The following is a 27,621-nucleotide window of genomic DNA, read 5'->3' as shown; positions in this document are numbered from 1 at the left end:
AGTGAGGGGAGGTTCCCCACTTGAGGGGGGTTGGCACTTTCCCATCCTGCTACTGCCACAGCCTCAAGCCTGGCACAAGGCTCTGTTCTTCTCCGTCCTTGGGGGAAGAGGCAGATGGGCTCCCCCTGCCTACCCTGAAGTCTTTGGGCAAGCTAGCCCTACCTGGCAGGGGTAATTCACATCTTCTGGTGTTGGGGGCCTAGCCTTCCAGATCCAATGAGGAACTGAGAAGCTATATTTGGGGACAAAGTGGGACACTGTTTCCTGAAAGCGGGGGTCAGGTAGAAGGGTTGGAAACTGAGGCCAAGGAAATAGGAGCCTGCTGGCTTCCTGTCTTAGGACACACAAGATAAGTCTCCAATCTATCTGCAGAACAATTCCACTGAACTCACCTCCTTTGAGGCTTGCATGGACTAATGGGGGCCTAGAGGGTTATTTACAGACCAGCCCTTGGCCCAACGGTCTGGTCTGAGTTTTTTATACAGCATGGGACACTGTACTCAGCAATCTTCTTAGAAGAACTAATTTAATCTTCACACTAAATTTCTGAGTTAGCTACTATTATCACTATCTCTAGTCTACCCATGAGGACCATGAGGTAGGGGAAAGTTAAATAATGTGCCTGTGTTCACAGTTAATGAATGGTGGAGTGAGGATCTGAACCACCAGAGCTCAACTGTAAAGTTGACATTTCTAATCACCACGACACGTTGCCTTTCTCTATATATTGGAGTCTCCAGCACTAACTCAGAATTGGGTCTTTCTTTGTCCGGTAAATCAGACCCAGCCAGACAGAAATCAGGGTGTGTCCGGGCGCGGTGGCTCACGCCTGTAATCCTAGCACTTTGGGAGGCTGAAGTGGGCAGATTGCCTGAGCTCAGGAGTTCGAGATCAGCCTGGGCACACAGTGAAAGCCCGTCTCTACTAAAATACAAAAAAAATTAGCCGGGCGTGGCGGCGTGCCCCTGTAGTCCCAGCTACTCCAGAGGCTGAGGCAGGAGAATCGCTTGAATCCGGGAGGCGGAAGTTGCAGTGAGCCGAGATCGCGCGACTGCACTCCAGCCTGGCGACAGTGAGCAGGGTGAGACTCCGTCTCCAAAAAAATAAAAAAGAAAAAAAGAAAAAAGAAATCAGGGTGTGTGAAGAACTGAGTGCCCTTCTGTTCTGCAAGGTTCTTTTGAGATCTAAGCCAGATGCTATTATTTCTTTACGCTCCTGAGAAAGCAGCAGGACTTGGAAGTGACATGGATGGTGGAGGGAAGCCTGACGGGTCTGTTGTCCAGTAGGCATGGCACCCACACTCCTGTTGTAGGGCACGTAAAGATTCACCACACCCTGGAGCAGCCAGGAATTTAAAAATAAAAAAAATTTAAAGAGCTACTACTGCTTCTTTAATAAGACATTTCTGGGTGTTTCCAGTGAGGTGGAAGGTGGGGGAGGAATTAGGGTCCCGCCCCTTTAAATTGCCCCCTCGGCAGTAAGTGCTGTGGGGCCCCGCAAGCACTGGAGATTAGGTCACCCAAGAACTATGAGCTGTCGCTTTAAATTGCTGGGCGTCTGCCGAGCCGGGCCCTGGCACGGGAGGGGGCCTGTCACAGGTAGAGGGAGCAACTGAGCTCCCTAGGTAACCCCCCAAGAACGTCGCCCTTAAGTGGGGCTTTGTCACACACCAAGTGGGGGAGATGGGAGCTTTTCACCACTTCCAGTCTCCCCCTAATTTATCTACTTAGACTCCCACCTCCCAACTCTCCTGGGGCGCGGGGCCGCGAGGAGGTGCCGAGGTGTCGCGTGTTGAGAGTGTGCGTGCACCTCGCACGGCCTCCCCGGAAAGGCTCTCCTGGAGCGCCTGGTGGCAGCAGCGCCAGGCGGGCGGGCGGGCGGGCGGCCGGCGTGCTCCGAGGGGCACCGTGGGAGCGGACAGATCCTTTTAAAGGCCTCTGGGTCTCGCCTCCCTACTTTGCCTCGCTCCGTCCTTTCCTCCCTCCTTCCCGGCAGGCGGAGGGATCCGCGGCTCCCGGCGCCTCAGCCTAGCTTGGGAGGGCGGCGGGGCGGGGGCCGACCCGACCCGGCCCGGCCAGCCCCGGAGAAGCGAGGGGCGGGGCCGCGTCCTCGGGACCGCCCCAGCCCCGGCTCCGCCCCGCCACCCCCACGGGTGCCTCCCATTGGCCCCCCCACCTGTCCGTCACCCCGTTTCCCCCACCCCTCAAGCTAGGCTGAGCTGTGCCTACGTCGGCCTCGACTCCCGGGGGCTGGAGGAGTTACCTTTGGAGCCCGAAAGGAGGAAGGAAGCAAAATATCAACAACAGCCGAGGCGGCTCGGGCGCTCGGCCCCGGTTCCCCGCTTGCCAGCCGCCCGCTGCTGGCCCCCGCGCCTACGACGGGGGCCCAGGCCCCCCGGCGCCGCCCAGGGCCCGCGCGGACGCCGGCCTCATTATCATTCCCCCCGCCCGGAGCTGCGGCTTCCCGGTGTTGAAGATCCCCGGACCAGGGGCGAGGGCTGCCTGCTCTTTGCCGTGACAACCCCTTTCCCCCAGCCGGGCTGGTGAGTAGAGAAAAATAACGCGCCTGCCACTTTAAGAGGCCCCCTCCCCCACCCGGTCCAGGGGTTGGGGTGGAGGGTGGTCTAGACCGTCCCCCTGAGGGGTGGGATGGGGCAGCCCCCCGGCCGGGAGGAACTCGCGGAGCGGGCCGTGTTTTCGTGTGGCGTTGGCGGGGATTACCTAGGGGATTGTTTGTGTCAGGGAGTCGGCCGTGGGGGACAAGTGGAGTGGGCTGCAATTCCCTTGGGTGTTGGGAGTACGGGGTGGGGACGGGCGGATTGGGGGCGCGCCCGCCTGTCCGTGTAGGGGGGTTACGACGGCCTCCGAGTGGTCTGGGACGGGGCGCCATCCTCAGAGGGGGTCTCCGGTGACAGCCGGGAGCGACTGACATTTTAACAGCCGGCCCTCCCTCCCTCTCCCTGCTCTCGCCGCCTGTTCCCTCCTCCTTGGCCCGAAATGGTGCAGAAGGGGGCCTGGGAGGGCGGCGGGAGGGTGGAGGCGGGGGGAGCCGCAGCTGTTTGGGAAGCGGGGGAGGGAGGGGGGATGTTGTTCAGATGACACCGGGGTGGTGGGTTGGGGTGTGTGAGTGTGTGTGTCTCCGGGGCCCGTGTTTGCCGGGTGCCTGTGGAGTTGGGACGTGGAGTCGCCACGAGGTGGGCACGCAGGACCCTTCTTTGGGACCTCCTAGCCCCGCTTCTGAGACCCCTGATGTGGTTTGTCAGCAACCCCAGCTGGAGAACTCCCTGGCCAGAAGTTTGCAGCTGTTCAACATCTGGGCAAGAGTTCTGTAGTCCCTCTCTCCACCTATGGCAGGCGGAGCTGGGCTCCGAGCGGTGGTCCAGGGAGTTTTGGGGGGCTTTTGGGAGGCTGGGCAAAGGAGACCAAGATTCATTTAGTCCTCCACTCCAATGCCAGCCTCTCTTCTACCAGGTTAGGGTCTTAGGGGGATGGGGGAAAGGGGCCCCCTCCCCCAAGTGAATCACGCTGTCCTCTCAGCAGTCTTCTGAGGGCTCCCCCTGAAAGGAAAGCACTCTAGGAGCCACCGACCGAGTTATTCCAGGTTTGCCCTTCTGAGTGGGAGCCTCCCCTGCCTCCCCTTACTTGGTGCATTGTTGATGGGTTGGGGGAGGGTATAGCAGGTGAGGGGGATACTGTGTCCCTCTTTGCTGTGCCAACCCCCATTTGAGTTTTCCTCAGAGGCCTGGTTTCTTTGCTTTAGGGTGGGGGTGGCCCTTATCCACTCTTCCTCCTATCCCTTGAGTGGGTCTCCGCAGCAATTCAGGGTCCAGCCTAGACTATGGGAAGTTTGCCGTCTGGGGCGGTGACCTTGGGCTGCTCTGGCCTGGAGATAGGAGGGGAGCGCAGGTCAGCCAGAGATTGGGTGTTTTGGCGTTCGGGAGCTGTCCACCTCCCACTCCTCTCCCAGCCCCAACAGGAAGGTCTCAGTAGCAGAGGAGAGCATTGAAAAGGCACATGTCAGTGTTCACAGATGTCCACCCGCTTGTGGCCGCAGGGTCACACCCGCCCCAGGACTTAGTCTGGCTGTCCCAGCTCCCACGGCCCTGCCTGGGAATGAATTTCCTTCCTGTGGTTTCCCAGTGTGTTGGGCAGGAGATGGGGGTGGGGTGGGACCATTGTGGGAGTGGCTGAGAACCTATTTATATGGGGTGATTGGGGGACACTGGAGCTTATAGGGAGCTCCTTCCCCACTTGCCCCAGCATAGGCATTTGGGCCCTTGGGTCTCAGTGATTATATTCTCTTTGTTGTAACTCCCCTGCCCCCACCAGCACAGCCTGTATGTTTGCATATGTGTGTATATGTATGCGTGTGCATGTACATTTGTAAAGGGAGGGGTCTCTGGTCTCTCTGGGTGGAAGGGAGGAGCTTTTACTCTTGTAGGGACCAAAGAGGTTGAGTTTTTTACCTGAGATCACACAGCAAATCTGTGTCAGAGCTTTCATGTTTCCATTCTTTCAGGCATAACTTCATAGCGGGGGGAGATTCTAGGAAGGGAGACATACAGTCCCTGTTCATGGAAGCCCCAGTCCAGGGGGAGAAGCAGGACCCAGAGAGCATCATGATCCTTGTGTTGGGGGATGGGCGTGGGGGATTGGCTAGAGCTTCTGTCTGCTGTACTCAGTGCCTGAAAGAGTGGTGGAGGATTTGGAAGGGTGTCCATGTCCACCCACTCTGTGCTTGGTGCCCCTGGGCTGGAGGGCCTGGGCATACTGGCGCTGCCCACTTGGCTCCTGGTTGTTCTCATAGGCTGGGAGATATGATAGTCTTTCTGGCTGGTGTTATATAATCTCTCTGTAGCAGGGTTTTTTTTTTTTTTTTTCTTTTTTTTAAAATCTTCCCTGGGTCTTTCCTGGGAGATGTGATGGGGAAGAGAAGGCAGAAGGAAACTCCTCAGGTTGAGGGGCCAAAGGATCAGTAGCAAGGAAGCTTGGGGTGGGGGGTGCCTTGGCCCCTGAGGCCTTGGGGATAGGCCCTCATTGATTATGGCCCAACCCTTCCTACCCTCCTCTTCTGACTGTGCCCTCAGAAGGTGCCTCTGCTGTGGGTGTCCCTGGCTTTTATGCCCCCAGAGAGGCCTGGACCTCTGCCCATTTTGTCAACCTTCTCTTCCTGGCCAGCTGGGCCCCCTGCCCTCCCTGGTTGGCACTGGATCCCGAGTCTCAGTGCTTACCCTGGCCTGGTGTGGGCCCTTGTTGGACATTTTGCCACTCACCTGAATACTTCTATGGGGACAAGGGAAGTCCAGGAGCAAATGGATGGGTCCAGCATTTCCCTAGTTGTATTTAAGCCAGGCCCCCTGCTTCTTTGCCCCTCTAGTCCAGAGGATGGTGGCCTTACTAGAAAAGAGGACTTGAGGGGGCATAGGTAATATAAGCCTTGACCTCTTGGACACAGGTCATTGTTGGTGTTCATCCAGGTTCTATAAGTGAGTATGAGGATCTGATATGAGCCTCGAATCCATCAAGGGTCAGGTTCTGAGTCCTATGGCACTGTGATGGTCGGATTCTCCCCATCTCGCGGAACCATGGCTGGGACTCATGAAGCTCTCTCAGGCCAGCTGGTTTGAGGCAACTATCTTTTTTTTATGGGGAAGGAGGAGATGGTGGCAGGCCGGCACAGCCTCAGCATCACTATAATCGCTGGTGGCTTTATGAGCCAGTCATGGGGCCAGAGTCCGGCCAACTGTCTGTCCTTCTGTCCCAGTTTGGTGACTTACTCATGGGAGGAGGGGCGGTTAGGTACTGGAAGCTGTGCTCTAGAAGCTGGATGTCTGACTGTATTATGGTTGATGTCGCTCTGTCTATCCATGATCACAGTGGGTAGGATGGCGCTTAGACTTCAGGAAGAACTTCCCAGTGGGGAAACTGTGGGGAAAGAGAAATGGCTCTAATTTGGCATAGGAAAGGAGGGGGACTCAAAGCACTTTCTTTTCCAGTGGCTCTCCCAAAAGGCCTTGACCTTTGGCCTAGTAGGGTCAGTGCTATTTGGATCCTGGAATATTTATTTTCTTTTTCCTCTCCCTGCCTGGGGCTGACAGTATTCTGAGGCATTTGCCCTGGAGCTGTGGGAGAGCTAGCCATTAGACTCCTTTCCCCAGTAGTGGGAGCTAGATGGGGTCCTGTGTAGACAGGCATGCCCAATGCACTTGGCAGGTCCACAGCATTTAGTGGTACACATGCAAGAAGGTGTGCAGCGCATACACACGGGTGTGTAGACACCCACAGAGCAGCTGCTGCTCTGTGGGGGGGTAGTGAATGGCAAAGATGATTAAAGGATTGGAGAGTTGGGATGGGGTTGAGGGGACCGGAGGCAAGAAGGCGAAGGGCATAGCAAGAACTTTGAAGAGAGGAGGGCTGACTAGAGCAGGAGGGATTAAGGTTAGACCACAGATGGGCAGGCAGAGCCCTGTCTGCAAAATAAAGAGCATGGCTTGTGAGTCAGGAGCCTTGGCTGACTTCCATCCCTGCCCCTTTCCCCTCCCACACGTGCCCCTCTCTGTGGTCCTGGCACAGCCTGCCTCTGCCCCTCACACTGTCCGTATGTCCCGGGGTAAGTCACTCCTCTCGGGCCCCAACTTTTCAATGTACAGAGTTTCGACTTTTGGTGATTAACACCTGGGTGTTTTGGTGGTTTGTCCCTGGTCTCTGTTGCCCTCCCCACTCACCCTGATGAGCAAGGCCACTCAGGCATCAAGGCTGCATCTAAGCCCTCAGGCATTCGGGGGTAGATCCTTGGCCTAGGTGATCCCCAGGGTCCTCTTCATCTGACATTTTCCTTTTTCTGAGGAAAATGAGGCTGAGACTACAAGCCTCTCTTTTCTGAGAGCCAAGTCGTGCTTCTGGTTAGTCCTGGCTAGCGTGGAGACAGGGGAATGCATTCATTGATTCTGCACAGGACCCTGATAGCCAAGGGGGTGGGAGGTGCTTGTGCCTGTCTGACTTCTCTTCTTTTTGCTGTAGGCTGGGAGGGGAGGGACATGTCCAAAGCTCTGGCCTGTGGCTGGCCACACCCAGGCGGGACCATATTTACTCATTTAAACTTGCCCTCCCAGGAGGCTCTGGGCTCTAGGCCTGGTCACTGACCTTGGCTTGGTGCCTCTGGCTGGGTGCTCTGGCCACTCTCCTAGGAGTTGGGCAGATCAGGAAACCATATAGAGGGAGCTCTTTTTTTGTTTGCCCCCTGATCAAGGGAGCTTTACCCTCAGCATTACCCGACTTGCCCAAGTTTCCAGTATACTTCGTAGGCCAAAAACCAAAGCTTTTTTATTTGTATTTTTTTTGAGGCAGGATCTTGCTCTATTGCCCAGGCTACAGTGCAGTGATGCCATTGTGGCTCACTGCAGCCTCCCATTCAAGTGATCCTCCTGCCGTAGCCTTCCAGGTAGCTGGGACTCCAGGTATGAGCTACCTTGCCCCACCCAGAAACCAAAACTTTTGAGATCCTGGTGGAGAGAGGTGACGGGTTCTCAAAGGGGAGGAAGGCAACTTCCATTTCTTACGTTCCTGTGTGCCAAACTTTGTGCTGAGCATGGGAACGTAAGAAGACTGTTTCTCTCTACAACTGTTTTTTAGAATTGGGAAACTGAGTCTCGGAGATTTAAGTGACTTATTTAAGCTTTCGTAGTTATGAGGTATAAAGGGCTTTTGTCTGAGGTTAAAGGAGAGATCCCGCCCTGCAGGATGAGGCAATGGAAAGGAGGTCCAAAGAGACCTGAGAGAAGGAGGAGAAACTGAAGGGAAGAGAAAACTAGGATTTCTCCGCTGAGGGCAGAGAATCAGAGTATGGTGGCAAGGTGAGGGGGTATTGCTTTGACTTGAGTGTCATGGAGAAGGCCCCTCAAAGCAAGGGTGTGAGGGCAGGAACAAATGACACTCAGAGACCCCTCCTCGTATCCCTGTGAGCTGCCACATGAGATGAATGAGGAGAGGTGGTACAGTGCGAGGACTTGGAGCACAAGAGGCTGGGGCTTGTCTCAAGGCAGACACAAGGCCAATGTTAGCCTCACAGGCCCAGGGCTGGGGAGTTGGCCCTGGAAGGAATGTGCTAGAATTCCCAGGTGGAGGGAGACCCCCTCCCACTCCCATCCAGGTCATGAGCTGAAGCCCTGTGCCTGACAGTCAGTCTTTCTCTGCCCCTTATTTCTGGTGACCTTGAGCAAGTCCCTGTCCATCTCTGTGAGTTTCCATATCTGTGAAAAGGAGGTGATACTACCTGCCTCACATGGGAAAGGAAGGAGATTCTGTCGGGAAAAGTGTGATGGTTGCATCTTTTTTCTCAGACCTTCAGCCCCAGCCTGGCTCAGGACTTGCCTGCTGAGGCAGCTACTCAGAAACTGGGGTGGGGGCAAGCAATGCCTTTGGTGTCCGGGGTAGGGATTGAGAGGCCTGGAGGGTTCCTCCTGGCCTAGGGCTCTCTTTGGCCCTGGGATGGGTTGGGAAGCTGGGCCCAGCCCTGCCCTCCGCGTGCAGCCATCTCCTTGTCTCAGAACCTGCCTCCTCCACACTTAGCCCCACGAGTGTTGCCAGATCCCTCTGGCTGCATGCTTGCTTACCCCTCGTGATTCTCTCATCCTCAACCCACCAGCAAATACCTAGGGTTGAGGGTTGAGAGAACAAAGAATACAAGAGAGCCCATCCCTGAGCTTCAAGTAGAAATGCGTGGCGGGAGGGTGGAGTGGGGAGAGCAGGGCTTGGTCTCTTCCTGGGGTCTTCCCACTCTAGTTCAAGTAACGTGGAGGCAAGGGAATGGAGCAAGGGGTTTGAGGGATGACCTCAAACCTTGAAATTTTCCCTTTAGAGCATGCATGTATTGTGTGTTTGGTGAGGGCTGATGGTTGGGGGTAGACCAGAAGGATGAGATGATCTGGAAGCGAGTCAGACCTTCCTGTCAACCTCTCTCCTTAAGCTCTAGGCCCCTTTCCTCCAGCTGCCACCACTGCCTCCTCCTATGCTGAGTCTCCTTATGTAGGCCTTTGGGGCCCATTATGGCTGGGTGGGGACAGGTGTCCGGGCCCAGCTGCTCCCTCTTGTCTCCCCCACCTGTCAGCCTGGGGGTGGGGAGCTAAGGGGGAGGGGAGATAAGGGAACCACTCAGCCCCTCACCTGTTCCGAGGGGTGGGTCCCTGGTTGTTAAGTATAGCAAGGGGGTCAAGAGTAGACAACAGGCAGGACTTCCGCACAGAATAGCTCCAGATCATAGTAATGACAGGGAAAACTTGGTAGGTGGAGGTCCTTGCTGGCAAAAATCTGAGGGGTCCCTGCACAGCATCCTCATGAAAGGGTAAAACGCCAGATATTCGTAAGGGGCATGGATTTGGGGACATGTATTTGCATAGCCTTGTGCAGGTACTGCTGTCCCCACCCCGTTCCCTCTGGGCAACCCCTCCATCTGGCTGGGCATCTTAGCCTCACCTGGCACCTTTCCTGAAAGCAACAAGCTAATCCTGTAAGAGCTGCCTGGCTGGCTGCCTCAGCAGGCCCACGCAGCCATGATGCCCGCCCTCCCTCTGCTGCCAGGGGCTTAGAGGACTGTCCTTTGAGTTAGAAGGAGACCCAGCCATTGCCCTGAGCGGCCCCTTTAAATCCTCGGTGGCTTCTCGAGGTCATGATGTCTCTAGGAGGATTTGCTTTCCCTGATTGGATTGGCCTCTTTCGGGTCCCCTGTCATCATCGTAGGTGAAGGCTTCATGTTCTCCACCTCCCCTTTCCTCATAATTGGTGCTGTCCAGGCTGAGGGCCCAGGCCTTGGGTTCTCTCCCCTTTCTTTGTTCTCATGTCCCAGCAGTCAGGGCTCAGACCCCCTTCAGAATCTGCTTCAGCCAGAGCAGCCCTGTCTTAGTTCTGTGGGTGAGAAGAAGGGATCTTGCTGCTTTACACAAGGAAATGAATGCTGCCCAGGAAGAAAATGCCCTTCTGAGACTGTCTGCTGCCTGCCTTTCCATTTTTTTTCTCTTCAGCCTCCTCTTCCTTTGGCCAGGGGCCCACACTCCTCATTACTCCATGCCCTTATTTCCATGGGAAGTCCCTCCCCTGATCTAACCATGAGCCTGCCCGCTGCAATGGCAGGCAGCCCAGACCCAGCACTGGCGGCATTGTGCTCATTCCAACGGCTCTCAAGCTTACCCGCCCCCAAGGCCCCAGCTGCCACTTTCACTTCTGTCTCCTGAGACCCCAGAGGGAAGTTGGGTTGGGGAGGTGGAAGGTGACACACTAACCGTCCCAACTGCCCCCACCTCTCCTCAGCCAGGGCTTCTGATGCCCAGGGGCCCCCATCCACTGCTCTCGTTTAGATGACCCAAATGGGTTAGGTAACAGTGGAAGGACTGGAGGCAGTGGGAGGGATGGCAGTTAGGTAGCAGGAAGGACTTCCCAGGACTGGAGACCACTGCTGGGCTTCATTGTTCCAGAGGCTGTGGGTGAGGTGTAGATACTTTGGACAAATGTAGGTCAGACTTAAAGGTAGGTGGGAAACTGGTTGTCCACAGCTCCCATTGGTTGAGGTACAATGCTGGGGCCTCCATGCCCTCCCACGTGTCACTAGCCTCGCATGCTTGGTTGGGGGGCTTCTGACAAAGCAAGCTTGAGCCCCAGAGATTACTTTGAGTCCAAGGACTCAGCCCTGAGGAGTTCTTTCTGTAGTATCTATCCTACCTGCTGTCCTGGGCCATCTCCTCCCATCCTGCACTGCGGATGGGTTTTGGAAATGGAGACAGAAATGGAAGTAAAGGACAGCTCACCTCCGTCCTTCTGCTGCTGCCCCGACCTTGGCACTAAAGAAGGGAATGGAATTCTTCTCCTGCGACACTCTAAGGCAGTGGCAGAGCCAAACTTCACCCTGTGAATCTTACCAAACTCCTCTAGCTGCCATGCTTGCTTATTCCTCGTGATTTCACACCCCTCCCCCGTCCCCGCCTAGACAAGAGTAGGGGACCCAGTTGGACTGAGAGTTCTAGACTGTATCACTGGGGGTATTTATAAATTCAGAAATGCTTTCTGGAGGGGAAAGATGGGAGCAAAGGCCTGAGGTGCCAAGAACGCCACTTGGTGTCCACAGGTGCCTAGGGATCCTGGGTAAGGGTGACCCAGGTCCTGGAATGAGAATTTGAGCCTGAAGGAATAAGATCAGAGACACTATGCAAATCTCATGCAAATGAGCGGTGGTGAGTCACTGCTGCTCGGCCTGCTGGGATGGAGTATGAAGCCAGCCTTAGGCTTGGGTTCTAGAACTGGTCCCACCAGTGACCGTAACAGTGACCTTGGGGTAGTCGCTGCTCAGTAACCACAAGCAGGAGGTGGGTCTGATGGGCATTCCTGTGTGAGGGGATTGGGATGGCTGAGCCTCTGCCACGAGGGCCTTGTGTGCCCCACTTGGGACTTGTTCTGGCTGACCACAGCCTTTGTCAGCCCTGGGCCATCTGTTTAGAAGTCACCCACCGCTTCACCAGCTCCATCCTGACTCTCTTCTAGCTCCCTCGTTGCCCAGCCAGGCCATCTCTTTAGTTCCTCTCCATGAGTTACACAATTCTGACCTCCCTTCCCTTTGGGCCTCCGCAGAGAGCTTAAGAGCTGTGTGTTTGGGCCAGAAGGGCATCTGGGTACTTAGTCCACCAGCTACTTATAATACTGGCCAGTGGGGTGAAGCCTGTAGAAGGCAGTGACTTACTCAGGATCACACCTTAGACCCAAGCAGGGACTAGAACCCAGGTATCTAGAATCCCAGCTCAGAGTCCCCATGTTTCCCTAAGCTATTCATTGCCCTACCTCACCCATTCCTTTTCTACTGGGACTCAATCTCACGTTGCCCCCGATACTTCCTGAGATCAGTCTGGGTAGCTCTAGGAACTTGTAGGGGGTGGTTACCTAGGAGCCAGCCCAGAGGCCATAAGGGGAAGGTCAGAGCTGGAGTGGTAAGTGCTGGACCCTGGGAGACAGGCTGCTGCCTTTTAGGGAGCCAAACGGCCTCACAGCTGCTACAGGAAGGATGACAGCTAGACTACAGGAAGGACAAGCTGGGGTGGGGAAGACATGAGGAGGCTCAGGAGACAGACCCTCACCGGCGAGGCATCTCCTGGGCAGAGAACAGGATGACCCCATCCCAGGAGACTTGCCAGGGAGAAGAGGGCGGGAAGCCTAGGGTGGGGCGCCGGAGAGTTGTCCAGCGGAAGCTGCGGAGAGGGCTCAGCCCTGCTCTCCATACCGGGTGCTCCCCCTGACAAGTCAGTTCCTGTCCCTGAAGCTGAGGCTGCAGGGCCTGCCCCCCACTTGAGTTTCCAGGGTGCCTGGGGCCTGAGACCACCCCCTGCCCCAGGCCCAGCTTTCCTGGACTGCCCGCCCCCACAGCCCGACAGCCCGCCCCTAGGTCCCCTGTCGGTGAGTTAAAATTAGCTCAGTGCCCAGGCTAAAAATAGCCCCTGCCCAGCCCTGAGGCTGCTGGACTGGGGGAGGGGAGTCCCTGGGGGAGGGAAAGACGGTGGGAACCAGGGATTTGGGTAGTGAGCCTGCCAGACAGAACTTTGAAGGGTTGGGGCTGGGGCCCTGCCTTTGAGATCAGACCCTAGAAGCACTCTGGGGTCAAGAAAAGAGGCTGCTGTGGGAGGAGGTGGGGACAGAGAGGGGACAGAGAAAGGAGCATGAGAGGGAAACCCAAGGGGGGCCCAGCAGCAGTCCCAGCAGGAGCGGGTGTGACAATTGGGCTGTGTGTGGGATCGGGGAGAGGGACAATGTGAGGCTCCCGCCTTGACTCAGGCTTCAGAGGAGTAATGCCCCCCACTTCCTTTGTGAAGGAAGAACTCACTATGGGAACCATAGCATGATCCTGGACCATCTTGCCAGGGTGTTTGGGGAGCATCACCAGGTTTACCTTGCCACTGCATCGCCCAGAGCTCCTTAGCCTGTGTCTCTGCACTAGGGAAGAGATCCCAGGGCTGAGAGTGGGAGAGGGAATGACTGAGAAGGTTGTGAGCCTGGGAGTAGACTGGGTATTAAGGCAGGACCTGGGAATCAAGCTGGGCGGCTGTGGTCTTTGGTCCTTACCTCTGCTGCCTCTCAGGGCCAGCCTGCCTGCTCTGGGATGCTCCTAGTAGGGCTGTGTCTGGGCCCAGTCCAGGCTCCCAAGGGCCCCCTTGCCTCTCCCTGCCCTTGCCTTGGGTGGGACCTGCCCCTCCCTTGTCTGTCTCTTGGCTGGACTGCAAGTTCTCAGAGGGCAGGGGTGGTGTCCTGTTGAGTTATTTCCCCAGCGCTGGGCCAGGAGTCAGTCCTAGAAGCAGTGTTGAACCTGCTTCTTGTTCTCTACCTGCCTCTCTCTGCTTTGTCTCTGTGGGTCTCCTGCCCCTCCCTCTCTCTTCTAGCCCTCTCCTTGTCTGTCTGTCTCTGCCCCATACTGCCTTCTAGCCTTGCTGCCTCTTTTTCTCTGCCATCTTTCCTGTGTCTGTGTGTCTGTCCCCCTCTGCCACCCTCTTCTGTGTCTGCCTTACCCACGCCTCCTCCCTCATTAGTGAGCAGGCTGCTTGAGGCCGCCTGACTGTGGGGGTGACAGGTGGATTGGATTGTCACCCCCTCCCCCAGCGCCTGCTGCTTATTTCATGCCCTGCAGCCCAGCCACAGGGAAGGGGCGGGAGGAGGGATGACAGCTGTCTCCAGCGCCTCCTGCCTTCCCCTCCAGTCCTCAACCTGCAGCCCGGAGCAGCCTGGGAGGGAGAGATGAAGGGCCTGCCTAATGAGTGCTCCCTTTCTCACCATGTGGAAGAGCAGGTTGAAGCCCACTGCTCTGTGATGTGAGGCAGCTCACCCAGCCTCTCTGGGCACTGCTCCCTTTTGACCTGTGCTGGTATGGGAGCTCTGGTAGCAGATGCCCTGTCGTTTCTTTGAACCTTGGGACCACTAGGATGGGAACAGATATGGGTGGAAGGGTATAGGGGAGAAGGAAAAGTAGGTGGTCCCCTGCCAAGAGCAAGAAAGAGAGGATGGAGGCTGGCCATCAGAAAGGAATTCTCCTGCAGCTTATGGGAAGGACAGCCCTGCTCAGCCCTGCTGCAGCTGCAGCTCCAGGAAGGCTGCCCTGACCTCTCCCCCTCACCACTCTCCCCACTGGCCCCAGGCCACCCTCACACAGGAACTGAGATAGCATCATTCTGAAACCCGAGAATGGTTTGAATATTGCTCAGGTACCAAGAGGTGTTGCACTGGGGGAGGCAGGGACCTGTTTATTCTCCCATGCCCCCTCCAAACCAGTCCTCCTTTAGGGTACATTTTGCACATCATTTGTACCTCATTTGCGAGTAAACACAACCCGTAGGTTCTAATTGGGTCTGTAGCTGAGCTTGGAAAAATGGCTATCAGTGGGGTCCTTCTGGATCCCCCTGGCCCCCTCAGCTCTCCTTCTTGTCAAGGGCATTGTCAGATGGGCCTCCTGCCCTGCATCCTCCGTGCTCTCCATTTGTGAAGACCTCTCCTCAGCCACCCTTCTCCACAGTTGGTGAGTCTGTGCCTGCTTCCCTGGGGCCAACCCAGATGTCCTCCTCCCCCTGTCTTTGCTTCTCCCATGTCCACCAGGAAGGCCCTGCCTTTGCCTGTCCCAGCACCCCACCATGAGGTTCACCCTGCCCATGGAGTCAGGTGAATCAGAGTCAAGCAGCCAGAGCCTTTAGAGCCTTTGAAGGGAACTTTTGGTGACATAGATATTGTCAGCCCGAGGAGTCATAGCTGTGGCCTGAGGTCAGGATTGGACAGGCCCTGGGGCCCTCAGAACAAGAAGGCTATCCTGACCAATCCCCTGTCTCTTTGGTAGCCCAAGCCCTTCCAACCCTGGGCTCCAGATACCAGGCAGGATGAAGGAGAGAGGGTTAGAAGAGAAGCAGCCAAAGGCCAGATCATCTGTGAGGGCTTCCTAGAGGAGGAGTAGATCAGACAGGAGAAGAATGGGGCCAGGCCAGGCTGGAGAGGAGAGACTCACATCTGGAGAACAGATGCCCAGGCCTCTGGCTCCTGCCAGTTGGTTAGGTAATTAGGCAGAGGGCTAATTAAGGAAGTCCAGGTGTTCATTAAAATCTCCCTAATTGGGTTGGAGGGAAGTTAGCCAGGATAGGCCACCACATCTTGGATAGGGTCAGGTTAGAGGGTACTTTGTGCCCACCTAGGCCCCGGCCACTCCTTCTTTCAAAGTCAGGGTTGAGTTCATGTTCTGGCCCCAGGGCTTTCAAAGACCCTGCAGCAATGTGGAATGGAGAGCAGAAGGAAAAAACGGTCAGTACAGACTGCGCCTGCTTTGTAGAAGGGTTTGTGGTTAGATAGAAGGAAGGACTGCCCAAGGCAGGGGCATCTCCTCCTCTGGCAGTGTTGGCACAGGGTTGGGAGCAGCAGTGGGGAAAGGGCCCTGGGAAGCATAGAAATATAAAAAGTGCTTTGGGCTACCTTGGTAGGGATTGAGTATAAATAGGGTCTGGTCTTTTTAACCCTGACTTCTCTCTGTCAGACGATGCTCAGTGAATCTCTGTGGCTTCCCTGCCTTCTCAGCCCTGATCCCTCTCTCATCCCAGCTCCCCCAGCATGAGGCGGGGGTGGGGGGGGCGGTGTAGGAGATCAGCCAGGGAGCTGGTTGCCAGGCGACAGTTGCCTAAGCAACCCCATCCTCTCCATCTCCATGTGCTCAGGGCTGCTCCTTAGAAGACTTTGGAGTCTCACCCTCTGCACCAGCCAACCTGAGGGTGGGGAAGGTTGAGGACTAGTATAGCAGGGGTGGTTGAAGGGTGGATGGTGTCCAAATCTTCAGGAGCAGTTAGGAGAAGAAGGGTTCTAACTCCGCAGAGGATAGAGTGAGAGGAACTGGTACTGCAGCAAGACTGATGGAGGTTAGACTGCAAGAAGGACTTCTCGCAGCATCACAACAACGAAGTCATATTTTCTTCTTTTCAACAGACATTTCCTGAGCTCCACCCTATAGGAGTTAGAGTAGTGAAAAAGACAGATGTGATTCCTGCCCTCATGAAACTTCTGTCTCATGGAGAAGCCAGAAGCACAGAACTGTAATTATTCACAGTTGTGATAAGTGCTAAAAAGATTACAGGAGTGACTTTTCTGAGGGTCATGAGAACAAAGAGAGACCTCTTCCAGTTTGGAGGAAGAGGCAATATTGGTCATAAGCTGACAGAGGTTACATCTCAGCAAGAATTTGTTTATGAACAAAAGGTGGTTTGAGGGAGATAGTAAAGGGGAGAGAGGGAAGGTGGATGCTGTAAGCTAGAGGAGCCCAGCAGTTCCTGCATTTACCAGTCTAGACTGGGTTTTCAAGGCCAGGCCAGAGAATCCTATTTAAAAAGCCAACTATTTGTAGCCCCCTCCTCTTACCCTCTGTGTCCCCTTCCTTACCTTCCCTGCCAAAGCCCCCACCACTGTAGCTCTAGAAAGCACGGTCTTTGGATTGCACTGAGAAGCAGGGGAGCTGAAATCCCTGGGCTGGAGCCTTTGCAATGGGAACTTGGCAGACATTGGGGTCACAGGTGAGGAATGGGGTCTCTGGAGCTGGTTTGGAGCTCAGGTGTCTGCTGGGCCACTCAGGATTGGCTAGGCTGGTGTTGCTCTTGTCCCAGCGTGTGCACGGGGTACCAGTAGGAGGGCCAGAGCCCATGGAGCACTTTGAGGACAAGGAGGAAGGGAGGAGTCCGGACAGGTGGCTCACACCCATAATCCCAGCACTTTGGGAGGCTGAGGCGGGAGGATTACTTGAGCCCAGGAGTTCAAGACCATCCTGGGCAACATAGGGAGACTCTGTCTCTACAAAAGTCAAAAAATTAGCTGGGCATGGCAGTTGGTCCCAGCTACTTGGGAGATGGAGGCAGAAGGATCACTTGAGCTCAGGAGTTCAAACCTAGCCTAAGCAACATAGCCTGTATCTACTAAAAAAAAATTATTAATACCCTGTATCTACTAAAAAAAATTAATAACTTATCTGGATGTGGTGGCACACACCTGTGTTCTCATCTACTTGGGAGGCTGAGGCCGGAAGGTTGAAGCTGCAGTGAGCTGTGATTGTGCACTCCAGCCTGGGCAACAGAGCAAGACCCTATCTTAAAACAAAACAAAACAACCAAAAAAAAAATCAAAAGGGTAAGGAGTCATTTGAAGAACAATGCATCTGATTGTTTTCTGTAGATATCCAGGCAAAGCAGAAACTCTCCAGCTAGGCTGGGGAGCAGTCTTGGTAATGGGGCCGGTATTCCCAGCTCCTCCCAAATTCATAGATTCCTTATCTTCCCTCTCCCGCTTCCCTCATGACCAAGAGACCAAGGCTGAACTGTAGCATCTACTGTGGTACCATAGGGGCCGTGTTGAGTGGGGCTGGAAAGACTCTAGGGAAACTCAGCAGCCATTGGCAGTGGGAGCTGGGGGGTAGAGGTAGGAGTTGTTCTCCGTCATCAAACACCTCTACCCAGGTAGTGGGCAGTGGGGTGCAGGGGATCAGAATAGTGGCTGGGGGTCTGCATCCCTAGACCCTGCAGTAGAGTCTCTGAGCATGGGGCTCTATGGAAGGGGAGCTCTGGAGTGGAGGGCTTGCCTTTTCTGGTCCAGGCTCCTCCCAGGACCCAAATAGAGTGATGTTAGAAAGCACGGGCCCCAGTTCACTGTCCTCTCCAGCATCTTACGGAAAGCTCCAGTTTTGGGCCGGGCGCAGTGGCTCACACCTGTAATCCTAGTACTTCGGGAGGCTGAGGTGGGTGGATCACCTGAAGTCAGGAGTTCAAGACCAGCCTGGCCATCATGGTGAAACCCCATCTTTTAAAAGAAAAAAAAATTTTTTTAGAAAAAAGAAAACTCGGGCTGGGCGCGGTGGCTCAAGCCTGTAATCCCAGCACTTTGGGAGGCCGAGGCGGGTGGATCACAAGGTCAAGAGATCGAGACCATCCTGGTCAACACGGTGAAACCCCGTCTCTACTAAAAATACAAAAAATTAGCTGGGCATGGTGGCGCGTGCCTGTAATCCCAGCTACTCAGGAGGCTGAGGCAGGAGAATTGCCTGAACCCAGGAGGCGGAGGTTGCGGTGAGCCGAGATCGCGCCATTGCACTCCAGCCTGGGTAACAAGAGTGAAACTGTCTCAAAAAAAAAAAAAAAAAAAAAAAAAAAAAAAAAAAAAAAAAGAAAAGAAAAGAAAAAAGAAAACTCCACTTTGGATGCAAGGAATCATAGCTGGAGGGGCCCTGAAGTCATTCTGTGCCTCCATCCCATCCTGGGCCCTTCTAGTCCTCGAGGACCCACCCAGCCTGTGTAGGCACTGCCCACACCGGAGAGCATGCACCTTTGCTGGCTCAGGCTGTGCTGCCATCCCTGAACCTCCTTTCATCCCGTGGTGCCTCCTGGAGTTGTGCAGTGCAGGGGCTGTTTCTCATCCTGGCTTTTTAGCATGGAGCTGTTCAACCAGTGGGCTGTGAGGGGGTTACAGGTGTACTGAGATAGCAAGTTCTCTGCCTGCTGCCTCCATCCGCCTGGCTGCCAGTAGCCTCCCCAGTGTATGTCATTTGGCCCTGTATTTTCTCTGTGCTTCAAGATGTACAAGATTGGGAAGCACTATTCTTAAACTGAGCTTGGGTTCTAGATGTGGCCCATACCTCTAGAGCAGGAATCAGCAAACTATGGCCCGTAAACCAAATCTGCCCCGTGCCCATTTTTGCAAATGTAGTTGTATTGGATCACAGCCATGCTCGTGCTCATTCGTTTATGCATTGCTGTCTGTTGCTTTCATGGTACAATGACAGAGTTGAGTAGTTACAACAGAGACTGTATGGTCTGCAAAGCCTGAAATATTTACTGTCTGGCCCCAAAATTTCCATCTCCTGGTCTAGAGGAATGATTTCATTGTTTTGAGTGCACAACTCTTTTCTCAAACAAAAATCTTAGGCTGGGTGTGTCCGAGGGTAGCAAGTTAGCTCAATTGATTACTCACAGTCAGTTACAGATCGAACTCCTTGTTGGACTCTTTCCTCTTTTCTCACTACTACACTTGACTAGGCTTATAAAAATAAAAATAGGGGCGCACGCAGGTCCCTCCACGGCCCCGTGCGCCCCGCGAAGAAAATATATTTTAAAAAATAAATAAAAATAAAAATAACCCTTAGGCTTCAGTTCGCTGAGTAGGACAGATTGGTGTGGAGGAACTCTAGTTGAAGGGAGATGTGGGTGCCATGACCCCAAGCCGCACCGCAGGACTCCAGGCCCCAGAGTTCCATGAGCCGGTATGAGGCTCACTGCTCTAGACCTGCTCCAACATGTTCTTGAGCCAGGGGCACCAGAGACACCCATAGTGGCACCAGGTACACTGCTTGTTGTTCACTCACTGGGCAGATGTTCTCTCAGCATCGTCTTCACTCCAAGCTCCAGAATGGGAACCATCATTCCAGGCCAGAGGAGCAGCTGGAGCACCCCAGTGTCTGTACTACAGACAGGTTCTAGAGAGAAGAATGGGCCATGGGATATTCCCTAAGCTCCAGACCCTTGGAAGCCAGGAGGTCACTTACGCTGACCTAGAGCCTGAGGACAGCAGTGACCAAGGGGAAAGAGCCTGGGCCTTGGTGTGAGCTCCAGCTTGTGCCTGGCTGTGGCATACCACTGCCTCAGGCAGACAGCATTGCCTCATTTTGAGGGTGGAGCTCAGATGCTGCTAGCCTCTCACAGGGGTGCTGTGTGAGCCTGGCCTGTGTACCCAAGGAGCAGGTCTGGAGGTTGTGGGGGCTCAGCGTCCTCTCATGACCCTCCCCTTCCAGGAGGCTGTGCAGAAGGTATCCTGCAGACCATGAACTGAGCACTGTTCCCAGACCGTTCATGAGCACAGTGTAAGGTGTGCCGAGACCCACCACCCAGCAAGCCCCTCCCCTCCGTAGCACTGAGGACCCCCGGAGAAGATGGGGAGGAAAAAGATTCAGATCCAGCGAATCACCGATGAGCGGAACCGACAGGTAGGGAAGTCCTAGAGCCACATGAAGCAGGTGAGGGCAGGGCTCAGGCCTCGCCTCGGCTCCTTCCAGGCATTCCAAGAGGGCTTGTGGAAGAGGGGGAAACTCCATAAGCTATTACGGAAGGGGAAGGGAGATGGGGAGAAGAGGAACCCCAACCTCTTTGCAGCTCTTGAAACTCTGTGTCCCGGGACTCCAAGGCTCATCTGCTGCTGCAGCCAGATGAGCCTGTGTTCTCGTCCTGGAGCCGTATGCAAGCCTTAGGTCACACTAAGGCACTCCCCCTTTCCCAAGAGGAAATCTTTCCCTCTTCTTCTCCACTGACCTCTTCATAGCCTCCAGCACAGAGGCGTGGAGTTTGTCCACCTGAATCCTGCCCCTTCAGTGAGTGGGCTCTGGGCTGTATCTCCACTGTTTGTTGGCCTACAAGCACTAGCCTGGTCCTTCCCCAAACCAGAGACTCCTGAGACTAGGGGCTGTGTCACCCTGAGAATGGGGACTCCTGAGGGCAGGGGCTATGTCCAGCCATCTGTAGGCTGGGACTCCCAATCAGGGACTCCCAATCAGGCCTTGACTGAGCCAGACCTGGCTGCCCACTCGTCCTTCTCTGCAGGTGACTTTCACCAAGCGGAAGTTCGGCCTGATGAAGAAGGCGTATGAGCTGAGCGTGTTGTGTGACTGCGAGATCGCACTCATCATCTTCAACCACTCCAACAAGCTGTTCCAGTACGCCAGCACCGACATGGACAAGGTGCTGCTCAAGTACACGGAGTACAATGAGCCGCATGAGAGCCGCACCAACGCAGACATCATCGAGGTGGGCCACACACACAGGCACCGGGACACCCCTGCCTGCATCCACATGGACATGCTGTGTGTACACACAGACCTGCCTGTGCACACACACCAGTATATGTGCCCCTGTAGCCCCTCACCTGTGTGCACACACATGCAAACCCTCCTCCTGTCACACAAACCCAGGGCCTGAGGAGGAAGGAAGGGCAGTTCAGGTGAACAGGCCAGTGCCAGGCTGCCAGCCCACACCCATTCTGCCCTCTCCGAGAGTCTGTTTTCTGTCGTCCGGCGTGATGTGACATCTCTGCCCTGCCTTCTTGCAACCTGGCTTTCTCTTTCTCTTTTCCCCCTTCTCCATCTTTTGGTGTGCTCCTGCACCTGCCTCTTCCTTTTTTAAATCTCCCTCTTTGTTTCCATCTCTCCTGCTGTCTCTGTCTGTTTGTGGGCCTGGCAGTTCTATTTTCTGTTTCAAAGAGAGCCAACATTGTGAACTGTTGAAGGACATAGGCCTTGGAATTCAGCTCTGACCTTTACTGGCCACATGGCCTTGGGCAGGTGCTTAGGCCTTCCCGAACCTTGGTGCCCACCTCCACAAAACGGGGCCAAGGCTGGCCTTGAAGGGTGCTGTGTGAATTGAATGTCGCTGCTTCTCACACTGAGGTGTGTGCCCCTTGGGGGTACACAACTTGTGCTGATGAAGAGGGTGCCCGGGAAGCCACAGCCCTACTCAGATTTGTAGGAAAGTCCCTTATTTTTATGTTAGAGAAGACAGATTTACTATAGACTAGAAGGTAAAATTTGCATTCATTTTAAAGACAAAGCGAGTATCTGTAGAGATATTTCGAGCATGAAGAGGGCAGCTTTGGGGTGTACTGCAGACCCCCCAGCTGTGCCTCCACCAGAGTATGGGGTGGTCCGTGTTCACCCCCTTTTCCTTTTCCACATCCCATTCCACGCGCTGTCTCCATCTCTGTTTGTCTCTCCCTCCTCTTCTAAGCAGAGCCCCCTACCTTCCTCCCCCTGGAGAACTCAGTGCCTTCTGGCCAGGGTTCACCGCAGGGCAGTCAGGCAGGGACTGGCCCAGGGCACCAGCCCCTTAGCCCATCCCCTGGAAACCCCCTCCCTGCCTGTCCCTTTGAAAGTACATGTCTCCCTGCCAAGTGCACCCCCAGGTTAGGCCCACCTTCCAGCCTTGTTCTCCATGTTCTGATGGCTCCCACCAAGCCCATCTTCCCACAGTGCCCCAGGAGGCACTGTCAGTGAGGAGGGGCAGGTGACATTGAGGGAGGGGCCAGGGAGATGCTGGGAACCCTGAGGAAGGAGGGCGGGGAAGAGTAGGGGGCCCTTAGGGAGGGGCCAGGAGGACTCTCACCCAGCTGATGGCAGTGGTGCGGTTACAGACCCTGAGGAAGAAGGGCTTCAACGGCTGCGACAGCCCAGAGCCCGACGGGGAGGACTCGCTGGAACAGAGCCCCCTGCTGGAGGACAAGTACCGGCGCGCCAGCGAGGAGCTGGACGGGCTCTTCCGGCGCTATGGGGTGAGCCCCACTCACTCTGTCTCTGTCGGCCCCCCCTTCCGGCCCCTTCCCCCCAGGCGCTGCACAAGAAGCACAGGGAATGTGAGAGCCCTGAGGTGGACGAGGTGTTTGCCCTGACCCCCCAGACGGAAGAGAAATATAAAAAGATAGACGAGGAGTTTGATAAAATGATGCAGAGTTATAGACTGGCCGTGAGTAGTCGCATGGAGCAGAGCCTCCCTGTGGTGCATGGTGTGGCTTTGCGCCCTGGCTCTCAGCTGCCCCCATGGGTGCTCCGCTCTGAGCCATGCTCGGGTTCCCAGTGACCACTAAGGAACCTCTCACCTTGGTCATGATAAACCTGCATCCCTTGCTGAGACTCGACTGGAATGGAGCATAAGTTGGAAAGGCCTGGAGTGTCCCCTCTGCAGCAAGAAGTGTGTAGATGACGAGATCCTTAGAGGACAGGAAAGTGGAGTGTGCTCTTTGTCCAAATGCTTTTTGGGGGAGAGGCCTGCCTGGGCCTCCTCTGATAGCCCAAGCAGAGACACTCAGCCTTGTGTAGGGAAAGCAGAACTGCTGGAGGGGAAGGCAGTGAGGTGGGGGTGAGCTCTCTCTGCAGCTGGCCGGATGGGTGAGAGACTGCAAGTGAAGTGATGTCCCGACCCATGGCGCAAGCCTTTAACAGCTGTGTGTGTGTGAATTTGGGTCTGTTCTCAGGACTTCTAACCTGCTCCCCGTGTGTCCTGCCTGGCTGAGGACTAACCCACCTCCACTAGGGGGTGTCCCTGGTCCTGTCTGCAGTGAGCAGAGCCCTGTTCTCATTCTCTGGGCCAGAAAAGGACCCACAGCTTTCCCTCAAAGTTATTCCTTGGTGGGAGTGGTGGGCAGGACTCTACAAGGGCACAGGGCAGGGAGCTTGAGCTGCTGGCCCCAGGATGTGTAGCCCAGAAATGAGAAGAACCCTGCCTGCCCTCCCAGGAAAAGTGGGCTCCATGGAAGGGGTCGACCTGGCCTGATCCTGTCCCTCCATCTTTCTGTCTAGTCAGCTGTCCCGGCCCCCAACTTTGCCATGCCTGTCACAGTGCCCGTGTCCAATCAGAGCTCACTGCAGTTCAGCAATCCCAGCGGCTCCCTGGTCACCCCTTCCCTGGTGACGTCATCCCTCACAGACCCGCGGCTCCTGTCACCCCAGCAGCCAGCACTACAGAGGAACAGTGTGTCTCCTGGCTTGCCCCAGCGGCCAGCTAGTGCAGGTGAGTTGGCTGGCAGGTGGGCAGGTGAGGTGGAAATGAGATGTGATGAGGTCTTTGGGGTTCCATTTTCAGTGGCGAGTATCTCTCTTCACCTACCACAGCATCCCCCCATTTGTGTGGCTCCTGAGGGAAGGGAATATGACTCTTCCTCCTCCTGGGGACCCCTCTTCATGTTCAGTCCCCAAGACTCACTCTCAAAAGGGGAGTGCTGTCAGCTCATCCTGGTTCTGTTTTTCCTCCAGGGGCCATGCTGGGGGGTGACCTGAACAGTGCTAATGGAGCCTGCCCCAGCCCTGTTGGTGAGTGCAGCCATCCTTCTACCTGGAGGTGGGGAAGGGTACCTGCTCAGTGGCCACAGGGGGTCCAAGGACCAGGAAGGAACCTAGATGAGAGGAAGATCCCAGGGCCAGAACTGGAGGAAGAGTCAGAAATTTTTAAGCCCCTGGATTTTGTTTTCTGTAGCAATGATTGGTGTGGATGATCGGCAGAGACGGAGGCTCAGAGAATTCTGAGTAAACCGTGAGAAAACGGGCCAGCATTTCTAGTTGGAGGGGAAGACCCAAGTTTTTTACAGTTGAGTTCAAGTATCTGGTTGGGATCTGAAGGATGAGAATGCCAGGCATTGCCTAGACAAACGATAGGGACAGACTCACATAGACACTCACACACACACGTGCATTCTCCCTCTTACAGAAGTATCCAGATGTTAGATGTGTGCATGTGAGCATGCATACATAAGCCACAGAAGCAGCTGGGCATGGTGGCTCATGCCTGTAATCCCAGCACTTTGGGAGGCTGAGGCAGGTGGATCACCTGAGACCGGGAGCTTGAGACTAGCCTGACCAACATGGAGAAACCCTGTCTCTTCTAAAAATACAAAATTAGCAAGGCATGGTGCGCATCCTAGCTACTTGGGAGGCCAAGGCAGGAGAATCGCTTGTATCCAGGAGGTGGAGGTTACAGTGAGCTGAGATCACAGCGTTACACTCCAGCCTGGGCAACAAGAGTGAAACTCCATCTCAAAAAAAAAGCCATAGAAGAAAGGCTGCCCCCCTCAGCCCTGGCAGCAACAGCCCCTCTTGCCCTGTACTGTTGTCCGGCTGGGTGACTGTGACTTCGAATGTCACGATTGACGTCACCCTGACATTCCTGCCATTCCCAGAGTGATCCGGGAATTGGGATGGAGGCTGGCACACACTTCCAGGGCAACAGCGTGCTCTTAGGGGACAGAGCAAGGAGGCATTTCTGACTGCAGTCCCCCTCACATCCTTGGACCTCAGCATCCCCCAGCCCCATTTGGGGGTGCTATATAATCCCTCCCTGGTCATAATTGGGTCATAAAGTCAGGAAATTAAAGGAGCGGTGAATATGTCTCCTTCTTCAAGGAGAGGGCCAGAGAAATGCTTGTAGACCTTAAGGGAGCAGTGATACAAAAAGTCCAGCATGTGGAAAGTGGCCGAGAGCCCTTGCTTAGCCTCCAGCCAGCTGTGTAGCCCTGGGCAAGTCATTACACTTCTCCAAAGAAGGCTCTAGTTTCCTCTTCTGTGAACAGGGCTAATGTCCTGTCTGTCTTGCAGAGTTAAAGTGTGGATTAAATAAGATAATACATGTGTGAAAGGCCTGTGTGAATTGTAGAGTATGGAGCAGATATAAAAGATAGTTATTACATTTGTTATTACCAGGCTCATTATGGTGGTGGCCCTGTTACCTGTCTCCCAGTGCCAATAATGCCATCACCAACAGTGAATGGCGTGTTTCCTCCAAGCTGTGGGCAGCTTGTCACATGTTGATCCAAATCACATCAACCACTGCTCACAGCACGTGGAGCAGTCCAAGCGGTTGTTGATTTGTCATGGTGACCAGGCTTCTCACTGAGGCCCAGAATCCAGGCTGCCACCCCTTCCACACCCGGGTCATGGTGGGTCCTGTCTGGGGCAGACTGTGGGATCTGAAAATGCTAGACTTCCTGCCTGTGGAGACCAAAGAACAGAGAGGACAGGGAGAGGCTTTGTCATCGCAGAGCCTAGAGGCAATGGTTGCTTTTCAGTTCTTCCCACTGACCTCAGAGTCCCATCACCAAGCCCCATTACATGTAGCTTGGAGTTAGGGGAACGAACCTAAAGATTCAGGAGTAAGGGGTACTCACCTCCCATTACTCCAAAGACATGAAGTATTTGGGGAACATCTGATAGCTCAGCCCCCACTCAAAGCCTTAAGCATGGCTTTGAGAGGTTCCAGGTGACAGGAGCATTGGTGTGGGGAAGTTAACAGGGCTGAAGGGTAGGCCCATGTTTTTCCTTTTACCCTTATGTTGTCACTTCTCCAGGGAATGGCTACGTCAGTGCCCGGGCTTCCCCTGGCCTCCTCCCTGTGGCCAATGGCAACAGCCTAAACAAGGTCATCCCTGCCAAGTCTCCACCCCCGCCCACCCACAGCACCCAGCTTGGAGCCCCCAGCCGCAAGCCCGACCTGCGAGTTATCACTTCCCAGGCAGGAAAGGGGTTAATGCATCACTTGGTAAGTGGGTGTCTGGGCCAAGGGCGGGGGCTGGGGAATGGAAGAGTAGGGACAGGGGAAAGAGCAGACCTCTAGCAGGAGAGATGAAGGCTAGCCAGCAGTTAGGACTTCCCAAGAGGGATCATGGAAGCATGGCTTTTTATGAGCTCGTTCTTCCCGGAGGGCCTTTTAAGAGGTTGCAACACAAGAAGTACCAGCCTAAGGCAGTAAAAAGGGACAGGAGGTAAGAAGGAAGGTTCTGTGATGGGGAGGATGATAGAAAGGATTTGTCACTTCAGCAGGAGGGATGGAGATTAGATGGTGAGCATTTCCCAACTGGTGGAGATTGGGATGGAGCAGCTCTGGAAATCAGTCAGGACAGTGAAGAGCTCTGCCTTTGTAGGCTGGGTGGAGCCATCCCACTCTTATGAAGAGAGGTGGATGGAACGGCTGTGGGGACAGAGGTGTGGGGTGGGGCAGAGGCCAGAGACTGAACATCCCCTTGGTTTTATTTCTGCTCTCAGACTGAGGACCATTTAGATCTGGTAAGTGAGGCTATGAGCTGTTTTGCTGTGGCTTTGAATTCTGGGTATTGCTCTGTAGTCCCCGAGCATGAAGTACATGTGCGTCCTTGGCCTCTCGCCTGTCCGTGGACTGTTGCTGTTTCTTTGCTTAGTTGCCAGGAGCTGTGCTTAGTGCCAAGTGGGATTCAGAGGTGTAGGGGGCGGGGGTGAGAGGTCAGACATGCGTGTGTGTGCCTGTGTGTACATGAATGTCTGCATGTGGTATTACGTTCATTCAGACACACCTCCTTCTGTGTGTATGTATGTGTGCGAGGGGGAGTGGGCCAGCCCCAGGGCTCAGAGGTCCCACCCAGATACCTAGACTAGGCCCTGGACAGGGGGACTGGATCCCATAGTCCTCTGACTCCACTCAGGCTCACATTGCATTCTTGGGATCCAGGACAGGATCCGCCTTAGGAGGGAGGCCAGCTGGATGGTGAAGTCGGTGTTTCAGGGGAAGCCAAAGCCCAGGCCCAGGCTGGACTTGTCCTTCTTGGTGGGGCTTCCCACCTCCCTCGTGTCCCCGTGCTCCCTCCTGCACTTAGCCCATGGCATGGGCACTCAGAGGCAGTCACAGCTGCTCATTTTCCTCCTCGCTCTCACACACTTACATACTCACCCCCAGCCAGGAGTGGGGCGGGGGCTCCTCCCTCCCCAACTCCCTGACGGGAGGCCAGAGAGGCTGGAAAAGGCAGGCAGGCTTTGGCGGCCAACACGGCGGCAGTTTCGGCCCCAGCGTGGAGTTGGAATAAACAAGTGACTCAGCGGCAGATGGAGCTGACAGCCCCACACACGTGTGTGCATACGCGCAGGCACACGCCACGCCAGGCCCCACATTCCCCTTGCAGATGCCAGCACGCCTCTGCCGGGGCGTGTGCAGCAGTGTGAAGGATGGAGAGTGGGCTCCTGAGGGACGGATGGACGATGTCTCCCTTCCCTCACTCTGCACTGGGAGGCTGGGCGAATGTTGGGGCTGAGGCCACAGGGCCGGCACAC

At 55.1% G+C, this 27,621-nt stretch overlaps 1 protein-coding gene across 6 annotated transcripts in view; it reads left to right on the top strand.

Moving 5' to 3' along the window:
• The first annotated feature begins 2,191 nt into the window (after positions 1–2,191).
• MEF2D (myocyte enhancer factor 2D) overlaps positions 2,192–27,621 on the top strand; it is a 36,463-nt gene continuing 11,033 nt past the window's right edge. Inside the window, exons 1-8 of one of the 6 annotated variants that reach the window (XM_017510015.2) lie at positions 2,193–2,542; positions 19,810–20,001; positions 20,612–20,815; positions 22,388–22,522; positions 23,356–23,566; positions 23,809–23,865; positions 25,893–26,083; positions 26,587–26,607. In XM_017510015.2, coding sequence (XP_017365504.1) covers positions 19,948–20,001; positions 20,612–20,815; positions 22,388–22,522; positions 23,356–23,566; positions 23,809–23,865; positions 25,893–26,083; positions 26,587–26,607 — 873 coding nt within the window. In that variant the 5' untranslated portion in view covers positions 2,193–2,542; positions 19,810–19,947. Of the gene's footprint in view, positions 2,543–3,171; positions 3,194–13,249; positions 16,553–19,809; positions 20,002–20,611; positions 20,816–22,193; positions 22,332–22,387; positions 22,523–23,355; positions 23,567–23,808; positions 23,866–25,892; positions 26,084–26,586; positions 26,608–27,621 lie in introns of those variants that run through there. The other 5 variants (XM_017510014.2, XM_037731899.1, XM_037731898.1 and 2 more) reach the window with 5 other exon arrangements.

Source organism: Cebus imitator, unplaced genomic scaffold (assembly GCF_001604975.1).
Source record: "Cebus imitator isolate Cc_AM_T3 unplaced genomic scaffold, Cebus_imitator-1.0 Scaffold427, whole genome shotgun sequence".
In the NCBI taxonomy this organism is placed as follows: Eukaryota; Metazoa; Chordata; class Mammalia; order Primates; family Cebidae; genus Cebus; species Cebus imitator.
The sequence above is the reverse complement of the archived record's forward strand: the minus strand, read 5'-3'. Positions and strand labels throughout refer to the sequence as shown.